Source organism: Parasteatoda tepidariorum, chromosome 11 (assembly GCF_982258835.1).
Source record: "Parasteatoda tepidariorum strain Cologne lab strain chromosome 11, Ptep-v5.0, whole genome shotgun sequence".
Lineage (NCBI taxonomy): Eukaryota > Metazoa > Arthropoda > Arachnida > Araneae > Theridiidae > Parasteatoda > Parasteatoda tepidariorum.
The window spans coordinates 9143273-9164860 of NC_141765.1; the positions used below are offsets into that span (position 1 = coordinate 9143273).

Here is a 21588-nt window from a genome sequence, read left to right on the forward strand (position 1 = left end):
TATATATATATTAAACTTATATATATATATATCTATAAGTTTAAAATATAGAGAAAACATGGAAAAAATTACAGAACAATGAAAAAGGGGGGAAAAGAAAAATAATAATGAAAATAACAAGAAACTTGAGGGGAAAAAATCCGAAAAAAAGGGAAAAAATGAATAAAAATCCGAATATTATTATAAATAAATTTACTTAAAAAAAATTATTCTTTGTTAATTTAGATAATATTTACCATGTGCAAATCCATTTCACTCAAATCCGTGGCTAAAATTACGTGCAAAACAGGCAATTCATGTTTCTTTCTCTTTTCTATTCCATGTTTTTTTTCTCTAAATAAATGTTAATTTTCTAAAATTATTAATTGTCAACTTCTTTAAATTATCCAGTATAATATTACCTTGCGCACATCCATTTTCTTGCCCATCCTTGATAACTAACAAATCAAACGCACTTCAGTACTGCAGTAAGAACGCACTTTAATACAAAATCCCTCTATTTACGCTTTTACCTAAATTTGCGCTTTTGGTTTCATGCTTTGCAATCTGGCAATCTTGTTTCAAAAATATTTTAAATCATTCTTGAAAAATTTCCCGTTGATGTAAGTTCATTTGAATTCGCTGTTTGCTTTATAGATTTCATTTTATGTTTTATTCTGTTTTTTTCTCGTTATTAAAATCTGTCAATTCACTGCTAAAGAAAATGGTATAAAGAATATTAAAACCGATTGCCTCGGGTAATTTGGAGGTGTTTCTAATGATCACTTTTAATCTCCCCTCTATTTCCTATTGTCATGGAACTGGATTTGTCGTCTTTCTCAGTAGTGATTGAGTTAGCTTTGAATAACATTATGTTTTTCCCTAAATTTTATATTTGCGACCCCCAAGTTTAAATTTTTTCCTTCATTTTAATTCACAGTGCTCATTTTATAACACTTCCATGCAATTTATTATCTATTTGTTATGTTTTTCTCGAAATTTCTAATTCATCGTCTCTTTTATAGCACGTCCTGAAGTTGCTGCTGTGGAACCACCTCCTTCAGAAAAGTTTTAGATTGGCTTCAATATTTCTCATTGAGAATATTTCAAAACCTGCAGCTAGAGGAAGTTGGAGAAATATTTTTTACTTATTACAGACAAAATTATTGTTGCAAGGAAATAAAAGTGCTATAATGTCATACAAGAATTTAAAAATTTATCCCTTGAAGTATTTGGTTAGATATGGTATTTTAACACATTAATATACTTAAAATTTTTCTTATAAATATGCTTTCTACTTTTGCTGGCTTCTCATATATTTTCTAGATTCTTTGAACAGGATTTAGTCATTTTAATAAATAATTTCTTTACAATTTGCAATGTGTTTTTCTTTTTTATTTACTGTCTTTCAGAATTATTTAAGCTGATGAAACATTTTTCGAAGTAAATTACGAATTTTGATTTTGGAAATATTTTTTTTAAAGTTTAGATGCCATCAGTTCTATACTTTGGTATTAGGGCTATGAGTACTACATTAATAGTGGATGTTTTATAAGTAAGTTAATAAACAATTATTTATATTTAAAATAGTTCCAAGGTGAATTTAAACAATTCGTAACTTGAATCAACAAGACCATATTTTTCAATCAAAATAAGCCTATGCATTCTCAAATGGTACTTTTAAGGTCACTTTATTTGAAACGTTCCATTTTAATTTTTTTTTTGCTGCCTCTAGATCATTATTTTTTTCCTGTTAAGAATGATACCACATTTCATCATATCATTAAGGCTCTAATGGAAACTATTTATAGCCATTTGCTTATATTGTGCGTGTTAGAAGAAACTTTAGTGTAACTGAAAACCAAGTGTTACAGCATTTAATCAATTTCCAAAGTTAATAAATGGCAGTTGCCTTCGATCGAAAAGCTTAAAACTACAACAATAAATTCCTTTAAAAATTACTACAATAAAGTCTTTTTATCAGATTGAAATTTTAATTACTTTTCAGTAAAGTATAAAAATGTATTGAAATGTTTGAATTAGAAGTTACAGTTTTCTTCATAGCATAATAAAACATCTTTTTATTTCAAATTTCTTAAACTTGAATAAGAATAGCAACACGTTATATTCATAATAAGTTACAAAAACTAATAAAATTTATTTAATTTATTCATGTTTTTTTTTTTCAAACTTATTATTATTCGTCTTTCAGCCATTTTTTTCCACCCGCAATCTAACCTGTCTTGTTGACTATTACATTTGTATTCCTGTACTGTGATTTGTCAGATTTTGAGTTGTTTCTTCATTAACTGATACCTTCATTGCAACAAATATCAGAGTTTTTATTTCATGCATGCATATATATATATATATATATATATATATATATATATATATATATATATATATATATATATATATATATATATATATATATATATATATATATATATATATATATATATATATATATATATATATATATGTTACCATGAATAACTGAAATCAATCTACTTTCTCTGAAATCATGTCTACTTTCACCGGTGATTGTCAACAATCACATCGTCGCTTTGGTGAATATCCAAAATATTTGTAATATCCAATTTGATATTAATTTATTCGTTGATATTATAATATTTCTTCGATGTTTTAATATCTACTGAGGATAGATTTGGAGAAACATCAGTGTTCGTAGTACCGGGTAAATGCATACTGGACAGTGGCATTTGACCTTAAAAAAATAATGATGTAGGGCATACCGGGTATGCCCTACATCATTGTTTAGGGTGGGCTACATCACTGTTAGGTAGAAAATTTCCGATGGGATATTTGAAAACTAGAGATTCTGTACTTAAAATTTTTAGGGTATTATTTATTTCAGATTTCTTGCTCAACTTCTTAAATATTTCCGCAATTTAGACTTCTAACAGCAGGGATGGATGTTTTCTCAACCTCCTTATCAATTTATTTCCAGCCCCTGAGATTCATGACGAACCCACCCTCACCTACCAAATAACCATAATTTTCTTAAAAACTTTCCTAAACCACAATTTTTAGTCTCTCTTTTTAATTTTCATATGAATAAAGTTTGGAACGTGAGAGTTTTTTCCCCAGTTTCATATTTGTTCCAAATTAAAATAATCTCTCCCTCCCTGAGTGCCCCATCCTTTAAAACCCAAATTTTTAATGACATTCATCGTTTAATAGTATTTTTTTTAAATTTTTAATCAAAAAAATTTAGAATATGACCCTTAACATTTCAATGCGAATGAAAAGTTTATGTAAAGCAAAAATAATAATTTTATAAAGAGTAAAAAAAAAAAAACACAAAACAATAAAATAGTTTTATTTAGCATCTTTAGTACAAAATTTCAAGCTTTTCCAATAATTATATCTCTAGCTCTCGATAGTCATTTCACATTCAGATGTATTTTCATGTATTTTCTTAAAATGAATGTCCTTTATTTTCAGTTCAATAAAAAAAAAATTCTTTAATTTTTTTTATTTCCAATGGCAAGGCATATTACATTTATAAAAACAAGTCAATACGAAACAATGAGCAAGCGATCACAAATATTGACCGAAGTCATTGAAGCCCCAGGCGTTCTCTAGCTCTCCAATACAGGGCGGTCTCGGAGTCGGCAGAACCACGAAGTGCTCCGCACTGACGCAGATGAGCTGTATTCAGAGGTTCTCCCAGATCGCATAATGAACAAAAAGGGGAGTCGAAAATATCATTTGTATGGAGATGTTCACTCAGGCAGTCATGTCCTGTAACCAGCCGGAACAATGCCACTGCCACACGTTTTGGGCAATCGGGTATATTAGCAAGTTCTTCACTGCTCCAGGTCTTGGATTTAATCTCATCTTGTTGAATAAAAATAATGGTACTTATTTTTTGTTGTCAAAATAAAATCCCTAATTCAAAAAACAAAACTATACTCTCCGAGTCACTAAATTAAAAATTTAGGGGCACATCTTTCCTATGCGATTAAACTATAAATTAGTTAAATTTTGTATATCGTATGTCAAGTTTATTTAGATAATAATCCTTTATTTTTACCATTTGTCTTACCGTTATTTTCCATACTATTTCCGATCTTCTATACAAATGATTTGAAAGGGATGAATTTTATGATAAATTTACTAAATAAAGCATTTCCTGTTTTCCCTTTTTTAACATTGTTTCGTGTAAATTTTTTATTTGCTTCGAATTAATGAGAGTCATATTCTAAATTTTGAAAGCTTGAAAATTATTTAAAAAATTTATATTAAATGCGAAATGCTCTTGAAAATTTTGGTTTTAGGGACATTTATTTACATAACTTTATTGACATGAAAGATTATTTATATGAAAATAAAAAAGAGAGACCAAAACTTTTTGTTTTACAAAATTTTTTTGATAGTTATAATTATTCGGAAGGTGAGAGGGGTTAACCTTTTAACGCACAACTTTTAATAAACACATTTTTCATACTTTTTTCATTACTTCGTATTAATTTAGGTCAAAATTTGTAAAAATTATCATATTTCATATTTTACTAACTTATGACTGTGAAATAGAGCAGGAAACACCGGTGTCTTTTTCTGCACTAAAGCATTAAAGGTAAAATCATTCAAACATGACTCACTTCCAAACCAAACAATTTCTCAAATTTGCACTTGTTTGTAGTTATTTTGATCCAAGAGCAACAATTATTTATCATTTGAATTTCTTTAATTCATTAAAAGAATTATTGATAAATTTTTGAATACGCCGGAAAAAAAAGTCTCAAACTACTTTTTTTTTGGATTTTATACTTTAGTACAAATATAATTCCAATAATCTAACAGATTTCTTTATATAACTATTGGACTGTTTTTCTTTATCATAATTAAAAAATTTAGAGCATCCGAACACACACGCACGCACACACACACACACACACACACACACACTTACACACACACACACACGGGAGAATGGCGAACGAGGTAGACGCGAGATTTCTATCGGCTGTTGAAAAACTGAAAAAAGTATGTGAAATTAGTGGAAATTTGAGAAAAGACTTGAAGCAAAGCGTTCCGGAGGCAATAAGCGATCTGAATGCAGTTAAAAATGATTATAAATCGATGATATTGTCTTTGAATGATCAACTAAAAGATTCAAAGCTCACAATGGCTGCTACAAATACTAAGCCTACAACGGGAAGAACCTTTGAGGAGATCGTCTCGAGTTCAACGCAGTGCCCTACCGATGACCGGCCGCGGATGCTCCCGATGTTTGCTGCGGTGATTGCGCAATTGAAAAAGCAGATTTCGGAGGAATTGGGGGAACGTCTCAAAAGAAAAGTTAACCCAGAAGATTCTCAAATTGGAGTGGAGAGAATGAAGTCTCTAAATGGAGGTAAGATTTTGATTAGTTGTAAAAATAAACAGGATTTAGATAAACTTTGCCACGCAGTTGGTGAACAATTGGGCGAGGAAATGAGTATATCACAAAATAAAAGTTCCTACCTCAGATTATTATATTTGATATACCGGAAGAAATAGACATAAATAATGCTGAAATGATTGTTAAAAATCAAAATCAAGATCATTTAAAAGGGGAAACTTTTAATGTCAAGTTTATTAGGGCAATGAAAAAAAATATAAATAGACGATTCTTAGTTGCTGAAGTTTCTCCTGGAGCTAGGAAATATTTTCTTGAATATGGAATCAAATTGAAGTGGTCAATGTGCAGGTGTTCAGATTACATTAGTGTCAAGAGATGTTTCCAATGCAACAAATTTAATCATGACTCAATTAATTGTAGATCTCAGACCACTTGTCCAATTTGTTCTGGTACTCGTTTAATGAGAGATTGCTCATCGCGGAATGAATTAAATTGCTCTAATTGCATAAACTATAATAAGTATGTCAAAGGTGGAATGAGAGTTGATATTAAGCACGCGGCCTTGGATAGAAGATGCCCTACATATTTAAAACAGATTGAGAGAAAAAAGCAGAATATCGACTATGGTAACTAGTGCAAATAATGTTAATATTCGTTGCTTACAAATCAATCTTCAGAAATCTCGTAAGGCTGCTATTAATCTTTCTGCTATAATCCAGAACAATAACACTGACATTGTTTTTATTCAGGAGTCTTATTGTATTAATAACAAGGTGGCTGGATTTTCTAGATCTTTTAGAATTTTTGAAATGGGCATTGGTCTAAAAAGGGCTGCTATTCTTGTTGCTAACAAGAATATTGATGCTATCCTAATTAGTCAACATTCCAGTGAAGATATGATTCTTGTAGAATTCATCATTAATAATATTCATTTTTATGCTGCTAGTGTGTACGTGGACTATCATAGAGATATCAATCTAGATGTTTCAAAAATTGATCTCATCACTGACCTTTGTGCTCGTGAACATTTGTTATTGGCCATGGACACAAACTCTCGCTCACTTTCATGGTACGATTCACAAACAAACTCTCGTGGTAAAGTTTTGGAATCTTTTTTTATCTTCAAAGTGTCTTTGGATTGTTAATGACAATATGAATATTCCATCTTTTTGCTCACCAAATGGACAGAGTTTTATTGATTTGACTGTTACATCTAACTCATTACTGCAATGTATTCGTTCCTGGTCTGTTTTGGACAAGGAAAGCTGTTCTGACCACAGAATTATTGAATTTTCCATCAATTTTAATAATAATTCAACTACATGCACTGCTTATACTACGCTAAAATTTAACTTTGATAAAGCAAACTGGTCCACTTTTCATGAAATCTTACAGGGGGAATTCACTAAACTTTTGATCAATTTTAATCCAAGATTGAAGCACACTCATGTCCAGGATCTCGATACAGAGTTAATCAGTATTGTAAAAGAAGTGTGTGACTTGAATAGTTTTGTTTCTAAATATATCAACTGTATTAAGAATGCTTGCTTCAAGTCAATGCCAGTTAAGAGACTGAATTCTAAACAAAATAGACAGAGAACAGTTCCGTGGTGGAACAATGAACTTACGGAGATGAGAAAACTTGCTAATTCCAAAAGAAGACTATACCAAAGGACTTTTAACAATTTGACTCTAAGAGATGCTAGGAAAATTGACTATTTTAGCTGTAAACAGATTTATGGTAGACAACTCAGGGCTGCAAAAATTCAGTCATGGAGGAATTTTTGCACAGATATTGGCTCACAACCTTGGACTATTCTACATAAGATCGCTTCAGGTAAGCTTAAAAATCCAACAACATTAACAACTGTTCACACTCCAACTGGCTTTTATACATCGGATCTTGACGAAACTTTGGAGACTCTTGCCAAACAATTCGTGCCTCTGGACGATATCAGTTTAGACAATTCGTACCAAGCTAATTTAAGAACATTAATAGATATTCCCATGAATACTCAAGATGATTTGAACTTCTCTGAAGAGGAAATTAAGTTTGCTATTACTAGCATGAACCCGGGGAAGACTCCAGGAGAAGATGGGATATCTAGTAGAATTGTGTCTGAAGTTTTTAGGCGCTATCCTTAATTTATTTCAGCAATCTATAATGAATGCTGATCTAGAGGAGAGCTTCTCCAGTGGAAACATTCTTGCCTTCGATACTTTACAAAGCCTGGTAAAGAAACATCCTTCAACCCATCAAAATTTAGACCAATTAGTTTGCTTCCTGTCAGTGGAAAAATACTCGAAAAATTGCTTATTGAAAGAATTATGCATTTTTTGTACTCAAATGATAAATTAAGCTCAAATCAGTTTGGATTCACACCGGGAAAGTCAACTACTGATGCTGTTTTGAATGTTACCAATTTTGTAAAAGAAAACTTACGGAATAATTTCCAGGTTTTAGCTGTTTCTTTGGATGTAAAAGGGGCATTTGGCGCTGCTTGGTGGCCGGCGATATTGAATCAATTGAGAAATTTTAAATGTCCCAATAATCTTTACTTGGTTGCTAGAAGCTATTTTTCCGAACGTTCGGCTTGCTTACGTACTTCAACGAATTGCATCAGAAGAAAAGTTACAATGGGCTGCCCTCAGGGGTCTTGCTGCGGTCCGGGATTTTGGACAATCTTTTATGACTCCTTGCTGAAGTTGGGTTTCCCACAAAATGTTCACATAGTTGCTTTCGCCGATGATCTGCTCATGCTTATTGCTGCAAAGTCTGAACTAGAATTGGAAGCGGACGGTAATTTTTGTCTGTCAAAAATCTTGGACTGGTCAAACGAAAATAAAATAACATTTAACTCAGAAAAATCTAATATCTTGCTTTTATCAAAAAAACGAATTAGAAGAGATATTAAAATATATATGAACGGCAGTATGTTGAATAGTGTTGGTGAGATGAGATATCTGGGCGTGATTCTTGATAGGAAACTTTGCTGGAATGCACACATTACAAATATGTTCAAAAAAGTTAGCTACACCCTCAATACCCTTGCCAGATTGGCAAAGGTGAACTGGGGCATGGGTTCAAAGGCCTTAAAAATTATTTATGATGGAGCAATTTTGCCTCAGCTAACTTATACTACACCAGCATGGTTTGATGGCATCCGCTACAATTATAACAGGCGCAAGCTAAGATCGATCCAGAGACTAATAGTCCTACGAATTACTAAAGGATTTCGTACGATCTCATATGAGGCTTCTTGTGTCCTAGCTGGACTTGTACCAATCTGTATTAAAATACAGGAATGTGCAGACATTTACTTTAAGGTGCAACCAGATACATTGAGTGATACGGAGTCAAATCTTGCCCCAATATATTGGCTGCACCCTGGAAGGGTTGCTTCTACCAACAATAATTTAGATAGTGATGATCATCTTCTCATCTATACAGATGGAAGCAAAATCAATAATTGCACAGGCTGCGCTTTCGTGGCGTATTACAATGATAGTGATGTTGCTGAAAGATCATTTAAGCTTCACCCTAATTGTTCTAATAACCAGGCAGAGGCTTTTGCCATTCTCCAATCTTTGAACTGGATGAACTTCAGGGATGACTTATCATTCAATAACATCATACTATTCACAGATAGCCAAGTCAGCATATCTAAAATTCAAGATAGGAAGTGCCATGACGATACTACTGAAAATATCCGTTTCATGATTTGGAAACTCTCTACACGAAACATCAATATAACCATTAATTGGGTCAAGGACCATTCTGGAGTTATCGGAAATGATAAGGCTGATGAGCTTGCAAAAGCGGCAGCCGAATCAGATCTCACCATCAGCTTCAGTAAATTGCCTAAATCTTTTATTAAAAATGATATTCTTCGAAAGACCAGGGATATGTGGCAAGGAGAGTGGGACTCCACACAAAACGGCAATATAACAAAGAAGTTTTTTCCATCAGTGCAAGAAAGAATGACCCAACATTTCATTCCCAATTTCAAATTAACACAAATTTTATCCGGACACGCTCGTTGTGGAGAATACCTACATAGATTCAAGCACGTAGATTCTCCACTCTGCAGCTGTGACCAAAATAAAATTCAAAATATTGAACATATTTTATTCTTCTGCCCTGAATTAGACTCTCATCGTAGTGAACTTTTCAAATATGTAATCACAAGTGGATTACAATGGCCACCAAACTGTCAAACTCTGATCAATACTGACTGTCTACCAATTTTTCAAAAGTTTGTTCATAATATTCCTTTTCTTTCTTTTTGATTTTACTTGTCTGCTTTTATATTTTATATTTGTATTTCATTTTGTATTTTTGATCTAAATTTGTTATTCTTATTCTTCAATGCATGTATTATAACTCTTGTTATGGAGCATGCTGAAAATAAATACTTTTAAAAAATTAAAAAAAAAAAACACACACACACATATAGTAGTTTTAATTCGCCATCAACTATCATCCTCGAAACCAAAAATTGCCTTGAACGGTGCCAGACTGTCTACAAGGAAAAATTAACAGAATCCATAGAGCCACAGTGTCTGTAAAGGAAAAGTCCCCAATTAATAATTAACCTATTCTTTTCCTTAAAACTATTTAAATATAACAGTCAGTCTTTGTCCTGCAACGCTGCGTGTGGGCAGCTCTCCGGTATCGATGTCGCTGTTACACTTATTTTCCTTCCTTATTAAATTTGTTAAGTTTAATTCTTAAATTTAATTCTTTTACAAAATTACTTTCTTAATTTAATTCTTTTACGAAAAAAGAAAAATAAACTTTTAAGACGGAAAACAAAGTAAGGAAAAGATATAATCTCGTCGTCTGCTCACACCATTATGTCTGCAAAATAGAGTGCTTTCTAATTTTATTATCCAATTATTATCAATGTAAAACAATTATTATTAATCTTATTCGCGTCACTACTAATATCACGATCTAAGGTCAACTCAAGCATCAATCAAAACTCAAAGCATAGAAATTTTTTTAAATGAATTCTTTAATTAGAAAAAAAAAATTGCTCGACTTCCCAATTTTGAAATCGAAAATAAATTCTCTCTGTTTTATTTTTGTCCTCAGCAACACATATTTCTCACAAATGTAAATGTATGATGTTTAGCGAAGAAATTGACGCAGTGAGATTTTGATTTCATTAGTAGTAAGGCTACTATACTAGGAGAGCTGAACTATCAACTAAATTGGAGCAAACTAGTTCGCAAGTTAACATTATGTTAGTATTATCGTGAAAGTTTGAAGACCATTTGGATACCAAAAATTATTGATATGGGTTGTGCGGCATTAAATTGCACAAACAGTTCGAAAAAAAAACTTTCGCATGTTCAGATTTCCTTCAAATGTGAAAAGAAAGAAGAAATGGATAATAAATTGCCGAAGATACAACTGGCAGCCTGGAAGTGGAGTTCGCTTATGTGAGGTAAATACTCATTTATTTATAATTTATTAGATTTATTTACTTATATACGTAGTATATAAACGATATTAAGTTATTAGAATTTGTTTTTAAATGTTTGTTTTCGTTTAGTTAAAAAAAATAAAAAATAAGCGAATAACTTGCAGGGTTACTTGAATTTTACAGTTTTAACTAAGTACCAAACATGGCAATTTTCATTGAAAATTGCATTTATTAAATATATATTTATTTAAAATATGACTTTTAAACAGCATTTATTGATTTATTTAACAATTTTAAGTGTTTATGTGCAATGAAACTAATAAATAAAGGCAAGAGATTGGCTGAATAATTATTCGCCAAACTTATTTCATGATCGCCAAGTTTTGTCATAACTTTTAAGTATTTATTTTTGTAAAAAAAAAAAAAATTTAAAAAAAAAATAATATATATTTACCTGTTTTTTATTGTATTCCATTATATTTCACTAAGATCAAGTGGTTACTTTTTTAATCTTGGCTTATTTAAGTCTGAATTTTAGCTATTCATGGTAATATATCGCCTAAAATTCAAACGGTTTTCATTTATCATAAGAAATCTATTTAATATACGATCTTTCATATGTTTTTGGGTCTATCAAGTTTTTTTCTTGTTTTAAATTGCTGAAATAATTAGTTTCTGTGTTAGAAAATTTCATAGGAGTATGTTTGTAAATTGTAAACTCTAATTTTTTTTAAATTTGATTTAATTTAAGTATGAAAATAAAAAAAAGTATTCTAAATATTTTTGCAGGTTCATTTTGAAGAAACTCAACGAGAAATAAATAAAAAAGATGGAAACAATAAATTTAGACCTGATGCTATTCCAACAATTTCCAATGTTCCAAATGAATAAATGTTTTGAAAATGTGTTCTGAAATCAGATGCTTATTTAAATAAATTATTTAAAAATTTATCATGCGTCGTTTCTTCTCCTCCCCATCAAACTCTAGTTTCTATTTATTCTACTAATTCTATTTATATAATAATATTGGCTAAAAATCTTAATTCGTCTTGTCTTTAAATGCTTTAGAGAAAATTCAATGTCTCAATTAAAAACACTAATTTTAAATCAATTCTTGATTTTGAAACAAAATTTCTTGCTTCTCACGATTGTAGACGTTTACATTTAGAATATTGCACGAGAAATTTAATTATTTTCATTCTAAAAACATACTTAAAAATATTTCAGGTCAAAACATGTTTTTCTCCCTTTTTAGTTGTGTTAAAAAAAATCTGAAAAGAAATTTAAAAAACTCAGATCTAACTGAAATATAAAATTTAGTACCAAATTTACTTTTAAATCGTTTATTAAAAAAATGAGTCCCGCAGTGGACTGATCGTTAAGACACGGTTCCCAGCAGATCACCGAAGTCAAGCATCACTGGCTACGGTCAGTGTGCGGGTGGGTGATCACTTGGATCAGTCTGCGTAGGGACCGAGGGTGTGCGGTATTGGTCCTCGTTAAACTGTGCTACCGTAAAGTGCTCGACTTCGCGCGCAGGTCGTCGGGCTACCGAAGCGGGGGTGCCACCCATTCCGCAGAGGATCAAAATTGTGATGGCATGTCTTCGGATCATCCTCCGGGATGTTTCCCAGACCGTCGCCAATAGCCCATTGTGCAGCTCTAGTGCGACGTAAAGTAACAACAACAACAATTAAAAAAAATTATGTAATTGGCACATAGCACATGCGCAGTTTTTTATTTAAAACTTTAAATCGGTCATAAAATTTCTAGTGAATTTGTATAAGCATAAAAAAAAAGTTTCCGAAAAGCAATGTTAATCGTTGCATGCTTTTTTTTTACCGATTATCCTATAGTTGAGGTTAAAGCCGTTTTCAGCGATAAGTTGCCAAATCTTATAGCTGTTCATTATTGCAGGAAAAGCTTTTGCTCCAAAATAAATGATAAGTCGGCCGGTCTAATTCAGGAGCTCTAATTGGTAGAATAGAGCACGTGACCGCTCCACGGAAGCCCTGACAGAAGAAAAATTATTCTAGAGAGTAAAGAAGCATAGAAGCATATAGGTAGATACGCATAAAAAAAGAAGTTTCCGAAAAACAATGTTAATCGTTGCATGCTTTTCTTTACCGATTATCCTATAGTTGAGGTTAGAGTGCCTGTATTGAAAAGAGTGATGACAATATCCAAGAGCGCATGCGCTGCCGTCATATTTTTGTCCAAAGGGGTTGCCAGATAATACACCGAAATTGGCGCTACTCGCTCATTTGGTGTTATTCTGAGGTTCTGTTATTCTAAGAGTATATACTAAGGAACTGAAGTATATTAATAATATAAACTTTAAGATTGGAAAGCACATGATATTACAGATTTTTTAAGAAACATTGTAAGAAAAATTAGCATCTCACATTGTTGAAAAATCAACGTCAATGAAAAAAAAAAGAGCCTTATGAAAAGACTTTAGCTTTAAATAAATGCCTTAAATAAAATATAAAAATTAATAATGATTATGTTATTTATTTCAGAAATAATAATCAATAAAACGAATAACATAATTTATTATTATTTATTACTTTTTCCTGGAAAAAATTATCGCATGTTCACCTACAAAGGTATGGCTTATTTCAACAAATTGTAAACAAAAATTTCGATAATTAGTTGAAATTTAAAACAAACTAGTATTTAATCAAGTTGGTAACGAAAAGTAAGCAAATGCTACTTGGCGAACATTGTAACGCGCCAACATTTCAAAGTAATATCGCCAAACTCTGCAATTCTGAAGTTTTGATAAAAAGATGCTCAAATCTTAAAATTTATTAGTAATTTAGATAGAAATTATGTTTATTAGAAGTAAATACATTTATTCTTATGTAATCATTAGTTATTTCATCACCTTGTTCTCTTTACAATGAGATAAACAAAACTTTATATGCACGTAAGTAAGTAATAATAAGGATAAATTCTAATAACTGTCCAAATTTTCCGCCATGATTTTTACATTTACTGTAACAGTGAAGTTTCTCATTGAAAAAAAGTAAGTAATGAACTTATTACATGCCTTTATTAATGCAGAACATAAATTTTTTGAGGCAGATAATTTTCACTCCGTGTAATTCCAATGGCGAATTTTCCACTCTCGCCTCCGGCGGTAAAGTTTTTCTTTCCACCAATCAGAAATCGTTTCTTCCTTGTCCACACTCTTTTACTCTAGGCACTCTAGTTGAGGTTAAAGTCGTTTTCAGCGATAAGTTACCGAATCTTGTAGCTGTTCATTATTGGAGGAAAAGCTTTTGCTCCAAAATAAATGATAAGTCGGCCGGTCTAATTCAGGGGCTCTAATTGGTAGAATAGAGCACGTGACCGCTCCACGGAAGCCCTGACAGAAGAAAAATTATTCTAGAGAGTAAAGTTGAAGCGTATACCGAATACCTTAATATTTCTCCTTTATCATCAGAGATTTCTCAACATCAACATAACAGACGAATTTTAATGGTAAATATTGTAATGTCATGTGTGAAGAAGTATGGGTCATGGGCATGTTCAATTTCTGTTGAATGAATGTTTTAAAAATAATATCTTTATTATTCAATGACGACTTTAAGGTCTTCCAGACAACAAATTCCACCTTTGACTGACACTAAAAGTGTTCCATTTCATTCGAATCAAGCTGAAAATATTCTGTGTGATGAATACTGTTACAATGAATCAACAGATATTGCCTCCAATTGTTCAGAATATCAATTGCTGGAACGTCCTGATGGATATGTTGATTCCCTGAGCAGTAAATCGCCATCATGTGATAATGAGAAAACCTTTAAAAAACCATATTCATTAGATAATGTGCGATTTCCCCCATCGCCATGTGACAATCATCCAACTGAAAAATCTTCAAAACTAAATAATTCAATTCAATCGAATTACAAATCAGATAAGAAAGGTAGTTCATTTCATTTTCCCTTAACAGCCAATTCACAACTAACTTCCGGGACAGATGATGTATTTGAAAACAAATCAAATTCAGTTTCTGACTATGCTTTTGCTGGAAATACTCACTACGATAAATTTCTCAAGCCCAGAAACTCTGATGGTTTGAATGAAGCTACTCATTCTAGTGAATTTAAAGAGTTTTTTTCTTTAGGAAAGCAAAATAACTCTTTTTTTAGAAAGAATGAAAGCAATTCTCCAAATCAGATGAAAACAAAGTTACGTTCTATGTGGAATAATGTGAAATATGGTAATTTATAATTTTTTCGAGGTTCTTATTAGGAGTTAGATCATCTAGTATATGTATAAATGTAACATACTCATATAATATATTTTGTGCTTACTTTCTAAATGTGCTTTATAATTATTTACTTTTCAGTGGGTGTTTCTGTGTTCATTGTTAAGTAGTGTTTATTTGTCATTTACTGTTATTTTTATTGTTAAAAAAATAAATATAAATGCATTGTTATAATAAAACTCTAATTTATCATAATAATAGAGTTTAATAAATAAATATAACTAACTAAAAAAATAACGTGTTTTTAATCTAGTTAAAATTATCACATGAATCAATAAGTATTTATTTGTTACATAACTTTTTGGCTACTAAATCTGTAAATTGTGATTTATGTCTAACTCTATATTTGACACGATTTTTTTGAGGCCCTTTTTATTGATGCATCATTCAGTGTAAGTATTTTTTATACACTAATGTTAAAAACTAATTATTGTATTATTTTAGTCTCAAGAAATGAATGCTAATTTTTAAAATTAACCAAATTAGAAATCCTATGAAATTCTCAATTTTTTTTTCCTACTTTGTTTAGTTGAGATCCTTCTTTTTTCTGAAATTTTAGATGGAAAATATCTCCCATTTTTAATGATTAAATTTTTAATAGCGATTGTTTTTCAAGGTGCCAAGCTTTACAAATATTTTTGTCAAAAACATTAGATTTTTTTTCTAACAAAAAAAATTTAATAATTGTATTTTTAGAGTTTGTTTCTTTAATTATTAATTAGCTTTTGGTGATTGGTTCGGTAAGTCAACAAAAGCTATCTTATTTTAAGGTAAAACTGTATTTCTTCAGAAATAAATAAAAATTATATTTGTTATAAACTTTTGTTAAATTTTGTTTTTATCTTTATTTAATTTTTTTTTAAAAAAAGAAGAAAAAAAACTGAGCTTGGCAATAAAGTTTCAAAGAATTAAAAAAAAAACAGAAGCTGTGCTTTTTATAGCATTGTTCAAAATGATTAAAGTCCAGGCCTAATATTTAAAAATTAATTTTTAAAAGCTAAAAGAAGTTAAATTTCTTGAAAACCCAAATTATATATTTATTCTTAAAATAAGAATTATTGTCCATTTTTTAATTGCCTTCTGTTTACTTTTGTTGTTATGCCACATCTTTTTTTCAGTATGATTTTGTTCAGTATGATGTGTATGATTTGAAAGTCTATTGTTCTAATACACATTCTATTTTTTAAAAACATTTTCTCTTTGTTGTATTTATCAGCATGTTTTATTCCATAGTAAATATTTTAACTCTGTTATATGTGTTAGTCAGGAATTGCAACATTTGCAAACATTTATTCCAACACTAATAAAGTCACTAGATTATCACAATTTTATTTACTTTCTTTTATTTGGCCCTACTTTAAAAGCATTTTACTGCGCTGAAACACAATTTTTATAGTCTAAGATATAAGAAATTATGAATTTGATTAAAAAAAGCATGCTATCATCAATATTTAAAGTTACTGTGTTTCGGTTGAATTAGCAAAACCATATGGTAACTTAAGAATGTTCTAATATTTGAACTTCAGGTTAATTCGTGTATAGAACATTATTTTTGTGTGTTGGGAAATTTAAATATAGGAAAGCTATCTAATGAGGGACCATGATATGCAACTAGACTAGTTAATCTAAACTAAAAATGTCATAGTTTTTTATTTTAAAAAATGAGTTAATTTTTTAATAATCAAACCTTTTAAGTCAAAGATATAAGAGATGTTACTACTGTTTTGCGTTATTTATCATGATTAGTTTTGTTGTTTAAAATGTTTTCTTCTTTGCATCTAGTTTTTCTCATTTAATGTTTTTATAATAAAGAATTAGTTAACAGTTGTGCTATGGATGAGGTATTTCTCAGCCTCACTCCTACTGCACCTGAACTTTACGAAGTATTCAGTTTGATTTCAGTTTTCAGTTCTGATTCGATAGTGCTGAAGAAAGCAAGTGCGAGCATTTCTATTCCCTTTTGCTGCACCAGTCACACAGTTAGTAAAGCCGTGGCTCACTTTACTGGTGGAGAACAGTGGGTATAGAGTTTGTTCCTGGCAGTTAACTGAACTGGTGTGTTTGTACCAAAGTGAAGGTTAAAATCTATTGTGGCTGAAAGTTATCCCATTAAATACACAAGTGGGCGACCTTTGTGCTGAAATACAAACTAAGGCAAACAGCATTAAAGAGCACAAAAATATTTATAAAATACAGACAGCTGTTTTGGAGGCTCAAAGGGCAACCTTCATCAGTGCAGCAGAAAGAAATGAGAGAAAACGGGGTAAATATAGAGAAAGGTGACGAATAGGAAGCAAGGAACAAAAAGGTGGTTAGTTAGGTTTAATCATAGATTTCCAAACTGGAGAAAGATAAGGAACGCTGGATAGGTCATTGACCAACAGTTTGGAATTTTTGAAAATATGATAAGACTCGTAAAAATCTAAATCAAAAATTGAAGAACAATTTTAAATGACTTCAGAAGAAGAAAAATTAAAATTATGATTAGAGTCCCAACAATGTTGGGCAATAGATGAGCATTTACATTCTTGTTTTTTGACATAAACTTCATGTTCCTTGACACGGCATTTTAAGGCAGGCTTAGTTTGGCCAATATATGAACGTATGACCAATGGTCTTGCCATGGGAAATCCTTTGAACCCTATACTTAGTGGCATCTATATGCATTACTTTGAAAGTAAACTATTCAAAATCTTAACTTTTCCCTATTATAAAAGATATGTTGGTGACAGTTTTGCTTTGTTAGATGAAAATAATTGTAATTTAAACCAAATTCTTAATGTTATGAACAGCATTGATTCTTGCATTCAGTTCAACTTTGAATTAGAGACTGATCAAAAACTTCCTTTCTTGGATGTTCTTGTGACTCGAAAGGATAATTCATTCCATACCATTGTCTTTCGTAAACCTTTTGCTGTTTCTCTTTCCTCTCATTACAAATCTTCCCACCCTCCCAACCAAAAACTTGCCTCTTTTCGGTCTTTTGTCTACCATGCTATTAATATTTTTTCTAACATTGATTTTCTTGATGCAGATTTAATTTACATTAAAGCCATTGATCATGACAGAGGTTATTCTCCTAACATTATTGATAATATTTATAAAAACTTAACTGAACAATCGCTTACCGATAAACCTTCCACAGAATTTTCTAACAATTTAGTCATTTTACCCTATTTTCCTAAAATAAGTCAGCAAGTAGCTACGGTATATACCAAATTAATTGCTAATGCGGCCTTTCATATATTTTATTTTATAACCGTCGTTGAACAGCCGACCCAATTTCATGGGTTTACGACTACTAACGTTCAACTCCGTAGCCTTGTATTTTTGAACCAATCCAGAAGACAAGGAAACTCCTGGATCAGTACCCCCAGAGGTATTGATTTGTTGTGGGAACATGGAGGACTTTGAGACTCGACAGATTTAACGTGCATCAGTCACCATTTACTACACGGGGAGTCTTCGGCCGGCGAGGATCGAACCCACGACCTTTTGGATATGGGCCCAGCGCCCTACCGACCAGGCTATCCCGGCCTTGGCCTTTCATATATTGGCCAAACTAAGCGTGCCTTAAAGTGCCGTGTCAAGGAACATGAAGCTTATGTCAAAAAACAAGAATGTAAACACTCATCTATTGCCAAACATTGTTGGGACTCTAATCATAATTTTAATTTTTCTTCTAAAGTCATTCAAAATTGTTCTTCAATTTTTGATTTAGATTTTTACTAGTCTTATCATGTTTTCAAAAGTTCCAAACTGTTGGTCAATGACCCATCCAGCGTTCCTTATCTTTCTCCTGTTTGGAAGTCTATGATTAAACCTACCTAACCAACTTTTTGTTCCTTGCTTCCTATTCGTCGTCATCCATTCACCCTTCCCTCCTATTGGCCGTTGTTCTAAACCCTCTTGTGACGTCACCTTTCTTTATATTTACCCTGTTTTCTCTCATTTCTTTCTGTTGCACAGGTGAAGGTTGCCCTTTGAGCATCCGAAACAGCTGTCTGTATTTTATAATTATTTTTGTGCTTTTTAACGTTGTTTGCCTTAGTCTGTAGTTATCCCATTGGTTATAGTATAGAAGTTAGGAGCGATGGGTACCTGCTCACATGCTAACCAGTTAAAAGATAGAGCCTTGAAAAATGGGGCTAAGTACTTGGCCGTGATTGGGTGATTTACTAATCACACTTAATGTTTTCAAATTTGTGAATTATAGATTTATAATATAATGATTGTTGCTAAACAGTTTCATAACCATTCCCAAAACTCGATATACTGCTTTATGTGAAAGAGAAATTTATTAATAATGAAGTGTTTGTAACTAATATTATGCTAACTGATAAGCATCTTATCTATTATTAATAAAATCTTCTTTATCCACTTATAGAATTTTGATGTGTTAAATGCATTATTTTTATCTTGACTCTTGTTACTTAACTGTCATATTAAGATTTAATTATCATAATTTTTTTTTCAAAATCAAATTCATTTTCAGGATGGCGAGTTAAAAGAGAGGTTAATCTAAAGACTGATTCTGCAGCATGGCTTCTTGGACGTTGCTATCATAACAAATTAAGCGGTAAGTAACCAACAATTTTTATTTATTGCTTATTATTGTAATGCTTATGCAGAATTTCTTTATCCTTTTTTTTTCTTTTTGATTATTGTGTCCTAGTTGCCCTAGGGTTTTGACACTTGTTTTATACTAATGTACTAATAATATACTAGTTTTATTTTCTTATACTAATGCTCTAAAGTTTAGAAAGAAAATGTATTAATTTACTGTGAATATATGCACTATGAATGTATGAACCATAGCAAATAGGCTTCCCTTTGGAACTGTAAAAAATTATTTATCAATCAACTCAAAATAAATTCAATAATAATTCTTAATTAAAGGTAAAGGCAAAATTACCTTACCTGCAATTTCTGTTGTTCTTCAATTTTCCGGGTGAGAAGATGGAAAGCTTTTCTTTCGCTTTAAAAAGGATCGCTACTCTTGTAAAAATAAAAAGATGTCAATAATAAAAAGTAACAAGTTCTGCCATTAAAGGAATTAACTATTTCTTTTTAAAACATTTAATATTTAACACAAAACGTAACAAGAAACATAATTGAAAACGAAACATTAAGCTTTTTTTGAAATGAGCATAACATATCAACCTCTTCTCTCTGAGGCGATCATTCCCCTTCTGTTTACAAAACTTCCGCCACGCCACAGTTACAGTTAAAATTTTAAAGTTAGATTGTTCTTCGCAGTTTCTCGACACTCCCCTCTTGAGTTTTAGAGATGTCGATCACTGAAACTCAACACATATTACTGTCCAAAACGTTGAGGCACTCTCACAACCCTACCAGCTCGAGTGGTCACAGAATCAGTTTTTCTATAGTTATCAGTCACTGAAGGGTTAGGGTTGACACAATCATTTGGAGTATTATTGACAATAGTATCACAACTATCCAGTTCCATAGGGCACAGTTTCTGAACAGGGCGAATAAAGACACCAGACTTTGTCTTTATTTTCGCTAAACGAACAAGTCCATCTTGACTGGGATATGTTTCCAATATTTTTGCCATCGGCCAGTTAAGTCTCTTGATGTTGTCCCTCCATACGAGTACTATGTCACCTTCTTTCGGAACACGGACGTTATTTTTCTTTCTGTAACTTTCTCGTAGTTGTCCTAGGTATTCCACTCGAAATCTCGAACGTAGATCTTTTTAAATTCTTAACCGGTATGCCAAACGTTTATTTAAACTTTTTCCATCTGCTTGGCTGCATTGGTCAAGATCTGTAACATCATTACTTTTGTTTTCTTGCAAAAACATTGCTGGTGTAATTGGATTCAAGTCATTTGCATCATCAGAAACATGGGTAAGTGGTCTTGAATTGAGAAGACTCACATTCGCACAAAACAGTAGCCATTTCCTCATAACTTAGCGAAGTTCTTCCCAGCACTTTTCTCAAAATCTGCTTCATAAGACCTACTAAACGTTCCCAGAAACCACCCCACCATGGAGCTGAAGGTGGTATAAATTTCCAAGTGATGGGAGCGATTTCACCTTTCAATCTCTCGAGATCAACATTTCTCAGCAGTTTTTCAAATCCGACGAAGTTAGTCCCATTATCCGAATAGATCTTCGAAGGTCTTCCGCTTCGTGAAATGAACCTTCTTAGAGCCAATAAGAAGTTGTCAGTGGATAAAGCAGTCAAAAGTTCCAAATGAACTGCTCGGTAGATAGCACATGTTATTAGAAGTATCCACACCTTTTGCCTTTCTTTAAGGTACAAAGGACCCGCCACATCTAAACCAATTATCTCAAAAACAGACTCTTCCTTTACTCGATCTTCCGGTAATGGTCCTTCAGGAATACTAGCTGGTCTTGAATTGAACCTTTGGCATACAACGCATATCTTTATGGCTTTCTTTATGGTTCTTCTACTCTTTAAGATCCAATAATTTTCTCTTAAGGCAGTCATTAAAAATGGTACTCCGGCATGTCCTAACTCTTGATGTTTACTGAT

General features: G+C 31.7%; 3 protein-coding genes across 3 annotated transcripts in view; all 3 read left to right on the forward strand.

Annotated features, from left to right (window-relative positions):
• Nucleotides 1–1359, forward strand: part of LOC107437473 (MAM and LDL-receptor class A domain-containing protein 1) — a 75081-nt gene extending 73722 nt beyond the window's left edge. The window contains exon 19 of the mRNA XM_016049487.4: nt 1005–1359. Within this exon, the coding sequence (XP_015904973.1) occupies nt 1005–1054 (50 nt within the window). The 3' untranslated portion in view covers nt 1055–1359. The remainder of the gene's footprint in view (nt 1–1004) is intronic.
• A 6322-nt stretch (nt 1360–7681) lies between these two features.
• On the forward strand, nt 7682–11676 carry LOC147801230 (uncharacterized). Its single transcript, XM_087154444.1, has 2 exons — nt 7682–9532; nt 11575–11676. Exons 1-2 carry the CDS (start codon nt 7682–7684, stop codon nt 11674–11676), a joined length of 1953 nt encoding a protein of 650 aa, XP_087010570.1.
• Nucleotides 11677–14070: 2394 nt separating this feature from the next.
• The window catches only part of Atg4b (Autophagy-related 4b), a 33591-nt gene continuing 26073 nt past the window's right edge, over nt 14071–21588 (forward strand). The window contains exons 1-2 of the mRNA XM_087155295.1: nt 14071–15016; nt 19560–19643. Of these exons, the coding sequence (XP_087011421.1) occupies nt 14371–15016; nt 19560–19643 (730 nt within the window). The 5' untranslated portion in view covers nt 14071–14370. The remainder of the gene's footprint in view (nt 15017–19559; nt 19644–21588) is intronic.